The 6732-nt window shown below is 36.5% G+C and overlaps 1 protein-coding gene across 1 annotated transcript; it reads right to left on the bottom strand.

Annotated features, from left to right (window-relative positions):
• Positions 1-5475: 5475 nt before the first annotated feature.
• On the bottom strand, positions 5476-6517 carry LOC116100629 (olfactory receptor 14C36-like). Its single transcript, XM_031384368.1, has one exon. The coding sequence runs from the start codon at positions 6500-6502 to the stop codon at positions 5525-5527; it is 978 nt and encodes a 325-aa protein (XP_031240228.1). The 5' UTR covers positions 6503-6517; the 3' UTR covers positions 5476-5524.
• Between the last annotated feature and the right edge of the window lie 215 nt (positions 6518-6732).

Raw genomic sequence — 6732 nt, 5'->3', positions numbered from 1 at the left:
CCAGAAGTTTGGAATACAGGAAGAACAACCCACATTCCACAAGGAGCTCAAGAAGAAGGAAGACCAAATGATGGACATTTCATTCCTTCTTAAAAGGGGGAACAATATACCCTCGGAAGAAGTTGCAGAGATTAACTATGGAGCAGAGGCTGAAAGAAGGGCAAGCCAGCCTAAATATAGCTATCTCCTGAGAGGCTCTGACAGTACCTGACTAACACAGAACTTTTCTCATCATAATGCAATAAAAGTTTAAAAAAAGAAAACTCCCAACCAAAAACAAATCTCAATGGTTTTAGTGCATAATTCTACCACACTTTCAAAGAAGTTTTAGTGCCAATACTCTTCAAACTATTCCACAAAAGAAACACAGGCAAACTCTTTCTATAAAGCTACATTCATTCTGATACTTAAACCAGACAAAGACTCAACAAAGAAAGAGAACTTTAAACTAATTTCTCTCATGAACACTGATGGAAAAATAATAAAATACTAGCAAACACAATTTGGGAACATATCAAATCATCATCTATCCTGATCAAGTAGGCTTCATTGCAGGGATCGAGGGAAGTTTTCAATACATGAAATTTATCAACTTATAACAACCATATAAACTAATTGAACCAAAAAAAATCACAGGGTTAGCTCAATAGATGCTGAAAAAGCCTTTGACAAAATCCAATACCCCTTCATGATAAAAGTGTTAGGGATATCTGGGTTACAAGGTATATACATAAGCATAATCAAAGCACTATCGTCTACTTCAAATAGTCTACTTCAAGTTAAACAGAGAAAAAGCATCCCTATCTGATTAATATAGTACTTGAAGTTTTAGCCAGAGAAATAAGACAAGTAATGGAGAACAAGTGGATACATATTGAAAAGAAAAGTCAAATTATTACTAATTGCAGATGATATGTATGCTACTATTCATAAGTGTACCTATATATGCTACTAGAGAATTCTTACAGTTGATAAACAGCTTCAACAAAGAGACTGGATACAAAATTGTCTTAAAGAAATCAGTATACTTCCTTTTTACATTAGGCAAACAGCACCATTTACAATACTCATGAATAAAATAAAATATTTAGTGTAACTCTAACCAATCAAGTGAAAGATCTAATGTGAGAAGACCTTCAAGTACCTGAAGAAAGAAATTGAAGAAGGTATCAGAAGATGGAGAGATATCCCATGCTCATTTATAGACAGAATTAAAATTGTGAAAATGGCCAATTAGCCAGAAAGCAATCTACAGATTCAATGCAATTCCCATCAAAAATCCAATACAATTTTTATAGACCCTGATAGTTCAATTCTCAAGTTCATATGGAAATATAAAAATCTCAGGATAGCTAAAACAATCCTGAACAATAAAAGACCTTCAGGAGGAATCAACATGCCTGATCTCAAGCTATAGTATTGAGCAATATTGATTAAAAAAAATGCATGGTACTGGTAGAGAAACAGACAAGTTGATCAAGAAATCAAATCAGAGGCCCAGAAGTAAACCCACACATGTACAGACACTTGATTTTTTGATAAAGATACCAAAACCATACAATGGAGAAAAGAAAACATCTTCAAAAATTTGTGCTGAGTTAACTGATTGTCTAAATGTACAAGAATGCAAATAGATCTATATTCATCACCCTGCACAAAACTCAAGTCCTAGTGGATCAATGACCTCAACATTAAACCAGATACACTAAATGGTATAGAATAGAAAGTGGGAAATAGCTTTGAAAATTCCTCCAGGAGACAATTTCCTGAACGGAATACCAATAGCCAAGCTCTAAGATCAACAAATGATACATGAGACCACATAAAGCTGCAAAACTTATATAAGTCAAAAGATATTTTCAATAAAACAAAACAACAGCCTATAGATTGGAAAAATATCTTCACCAAGAATACATCTGACAGATCACTAAAATCCTAAACTTACAAAGAACTCAAGAAGATAGACACCAACAACCCAAATAACCCCATTATGGCACAGAACTAATAAGAGAATTCTCAATAGAGAGATTTCACATGTCTGGGAAGCATTTAAAGAAATATTGAAAGTCCTTAATCATCAGGACAATACAAATCAAAACAACTCTGAGATTCCTACATATACCTGTCTGAATGTTTAAGATTAAAAACTCCAGTGATAGCACATGCTGTCAATGATGTGGAGTAAGGTGAACACTCCTCCATTTATGGTGAGAGTGCAAAGTTGTATAACTGCTTTGGAAATCATTTTAACCATTTCTCAGAAATCTGGGAATAGTTCTACCTCAAGACCTAGCAATAACACTCTTGGTCATATACCTAAAAGATGTTCCACCACCCCACAAAGTCCTTTGCTCAACTATGTTCATAGATGCTTTATTCACAATAACCAGAATCAGGAAACAATCTAGATGTCCCCAAAATTATCCTGTCTACAAGAAATGCATGGACAGGGGGACTGAGCTGACACCAAAGGAATGGCCAACCAATAACTGGCACAACTTGAGATCAATTCCATGGGCAGCACCAATCCATGTCACTATTAATGATACTCTGTAATTCTTGCAGAATGGATACAGAAAATGTGGTAAATCTACACAATGGATTAGTATTCAGGTATCAAAAAAAAGGCATCATGAATTTTGCAAGCAAATGAAGTAAACTTGAGAATATCATTCTGAGTGAGGTAAACCAGTCACAAAAGGACATGCATGGTACGTACTGACTTATGAGTGACTCTTAGCCATAAAATACAGGACACACTGTACTCCATAGACCCAAATAAGCTAACCAAGAAAGAAGGCCCAAGTGTGGTTGCCTGAAAGTCACTTTAAAAGGAGGAATAAAATAGTTATAAGAGCAGATGAAGGGAGGGAACTGGATGGGAGAGGAGAATGAGAAAGAAATTAGGAGGGGCTGGTTTAATATCAGGTGTGGTACATGACAAGAGAGATTGCCAGATGGCCATGAGAATGAATGCAAATCTGCAACTGATAGGGCTGGGAAGATAGCTGCATTTCCAGTAAGAGACATAGACCTGGTGTAGAGGAAGACCCCAAGAATCAATGGGGGTGTTCTTAGCTGTGTCTCATACCTTTGAGGATATGGAACCTAAAGAGGCTACCCACTGTCTCCAGGCAGGAACCCCAGTGGAGTGATAGGGACATAAACCCACCTGCAAATCTTTCCACACAAAAATTTCCTGTCAAAAAAAAAAAAAAAAAGCATGGAAAGGGGAATTGAGCTGACACGGAGGGAATGGCCAAGAATACTCTACCCAGAGGCCTAGAAGCTGCCCTACCACTAAAGACTTGGATGATTTATGATCTATTCATCCCTCTAATAAACCTCATCACTCGGCATTACCAAGCATAAGTATTTATTCTTAAGAAAACTTAGATTTTCTATGAATTCTGTGCAAAACATACATGATCAACTAATAATTAATTAACATCGTTACCTGAGTAATTGTGTCAGAAAAGGAACCAATTCACTTCTGAACAATTGTGGTTTTTCTGTCAAATATAATCACTGTCTTGAATTTTTTCTATCTTTTTTTCTTTAAAATACAACACACATGACTCTATCTATCTATCTACCTATATATCTATATATCTATCTATCTATCTCTATATGCCTATCTATCTGTCTCTCATCTCTCTATAACTAATCTATATAGATATCTACATATATGGACATATATCTCTTGACATCATACTTTTGTGTTTTGCAGGTCTCATCTTTCTTTCTTTCTTTCTTTCTTTTTGTTTTTTTGGTTTTTGTTTTTTATTTTTGTTTTGGTTTTTCTAGACAGAGTTTCTCTGTATAGCCCTGGCTGTCCTGGAACTCACTCTGTATACCAAGCTGGCTTTGAACTCAGAAATCCGCCTGCCTCTGCCTCCAAGTGCTGGCATTAAAGGCATGGGCCACTATGGCCTGGCAGGTCTTATCTTTCTTATTTGCCTCTAAGTTATACTGTAGTTCATAAGATTTCTTTGTGATACTACACTTACTTGAGTAAGTGTCACATTTACTAAGAATTGAAGAAAAGAAAGAACAAGTAGAGACAAAAGGAAGTATTATTACTTTGAAATATTGTCATCTCTAAAGTAAAGATATATAAAGTTTTAAGGTGTAGTCACTATTCTTACAATCTCTATCCTCCCAGATCCACCTTCATGCTTACTCTTTCTTACAAAATAAAAATTAGTACTAAAACCAAGAATTAAAACAACAACAACAAAAAATATGAATACGACAAATTTTGTTAGGATACCAAGAACCTGCATAGTTCCAAGGCAAACAAATCCCAGAACTGAAAATGAGAAAAGATTAAAAAGTCCCACCTCTAACCAAGGAGCCACATGCTATTGATGCCTCCTGAGAAAGGGAAAGAAACACTCTCTAATAGAGTATCACTGGATACACCAACCATATTCCAGGGAAGACCCAGGCCCAGGAATAGTTGGACAACATAAAGATTTTCCAACTTTCTGTTTGTTTGTTTGTTTGGTTGGTTGGTTGGTTGGTTGGTTGGTTTGGGTTTTATTATCCTCCTCATTTAAGGCATCTCTAGGAGGCAGGGACATACTACTAAGTACATATAAAAATGAAACAAAACAAAACTGGAGATCTCCTACTAAAGTTAAATATTAACAGCATAATAGAAAGCTCTAGAAACAATAGAAAAAAATCACACACAAGATGAGTAGATGACAAAAAATCAACTTGGGATTGAAATAAAGTAGAAATAAATAAAACAACACAAAGAATCGATGTCTTAGTTATGGTTTTATTGCTGTGAAGAATCACCATGACAATTTAATTGGCTGGATTTCAATTAAGAGGATTAGGTCATTTTCCTTTGGTGAGAAGCATAACGCATGTAGGCAGACATGGTCCTTGAGAGGTAGGTGAGTGTAGTAAAACTGTATCCAAAGGCAGCAGGAAGTGGAAGTAACACAATACCCAGGATTGAGTGTCTTAGACCTCAAAACCCAGCTGATAGCTTACAACTCCTCCAACAAAGCAACTCATATTCCAGAAATGAACTGTGCAGTAATGATGGCTATAGGCTCCATTTTCATTAAAACTACTACAGCATATGTATCTTGTTTTTATTGTTGTTATTGCTTCTCTCTCTCTCTCCCTCTCTCTCTCTCTCCTTGTGTGTGTGTGTGTGTGTGTGTGTGTGTGTGTGTGTGTGCTTTTTCTTGGGGTCTTTTTTTGTTTTGTGCTATTCTGATGTACTAGTTTGTTATATCTACTTATACTTTGTTTTCATTTTATTAACCATTAGAAGCCTGTTTGTTTTAGAATGAGAAACAGAAATGGGGTGGATGTAGATGGAAGGAGAAAATGAAGGGAAACAAGGAGGAATAGAGAGAGGTGTAACTATAAGCAGGAAATATGTGGAAAAAATCTATTCAATGAAGGGAAGAAATGTTGTGGCATATGTGTTTCTGTATGTACACATATGTGTGCTTGTGTATTTGTATATAATTTTCTGTTATTTTATCAGTACTTTTCACCTAATGTACCATGATAAACAGATGTTCATTTTATAATCAAATATGGGAAAAACTCGTGATATAACTTTCCTTACAGCCTCCTTTATCTGTTTGTTTCTAAGACTATATATAATAGGGTTTAAGAATGGTGGAACCATGGTATAAAATACAGAAACAATCATTTCCTGAACTACTTCAAAGGTTTTTCCTGGAGGTCTTAGATACACATAGGCAGCAGAACTAACAAAGACAGACACCACAACAATGTGAGGGACACAGGTGGAAAAGGCTTTCCCTCTCTCTCCTTTGATGGGAATCTTCAAAACAGCTGATAATATGCGAATGTATGATATGGCAATAAAGACAAAACAACTACCACTGACTCCAACATCAGTTAGAAGTATTAAGAGTTTGTTGTTAAAGGTGTCAGAGCAAGAAAGCCTCAGCAAAGCGGGCAGATCACAAAAGAACTGAGGGACCACATTAGAGTGACAGAAGGACAGCTGGAAAGCTTTAAAAGTGTGCACACTGGCAATGATAAGAGAGCTAAGAAGGGAAGCCAGTGTCATCTGAACACAGAATTGGTGGTTCATGATCACAGGGTAGAGGAGAGGCTTGCAGATGGCCACATAGCGGTCCTGGGCCATAATGTTGAGAAAAAGAGTCTCTACACATGCACAAAATAAGAACAAAAAGATCTGTGCTGCACACCCAGCCACAGAAATATTCCTGTGATCAGTGAGAGAGTTAACACAGGTACTGGGGACAGTGATGGAAATGTATCCCATGTCTAAGATGGACAGATTCCTGAGGAAGAAGTACATGGGTGTGTTCAGGGTCTGGTCCACTGTAGTAGCAATGATGATGGTAAGGTTCCCTAACAGCCTGCCCAGGTACACCAGCAGGAATAGCACACTGAGTAGGATCCTGAGCTCCCAGGTCTCAGCATAAACCTCCAGGAGGAATTCAGTCACCAGGGTGGAGTTGGCTTTCATCTCAAAGTGCAGGTTGTCTGAAAAAAAAAGTAGGACACAGCATAACTTAAAATAATTGATAGATTTCTAGCATTTACCTTAAAACTCTTTGTTTTCTAAAATGTGCCTTTATGTATAAAATATAAACCATGTTTTCTTGGCACGCATATTCCTTTTAAATATGCTTAATTTGTAATACATGTAGTTGTGCCAGTCTGTCTAATTGTATAGTAGGATGATAAGCACTTATA

This window comes from Mastomys coucha, unplaced genomic scaffold (assembly GCF_008632895.1).
Source record: "Mastomys coucha isolate ucsf_1 unplaced genomic scaffold, UCSF_Mcou_1 pScaffold21, whole genome shotgun sequence".
Taxonomy (NCBI): Eukaryota; Metazoa; Chordata; class Mammalia; order Rodentia; family Muridae; genus Mastomys; species Mastomys coucha.
This window is presented reverse-complemented; position numbering and strand designations above follow the sequence as displayed.

Excerpts from the sequence above, each read along its gene's own strand:
- LOC116100629 (XM_031384368.1), bottom strand. The coding sequence starts at position 6,502 with ATGAAAGCCAACTCCACCCTGGTGACTGAATTCCTCCTGGAGGTTTAT.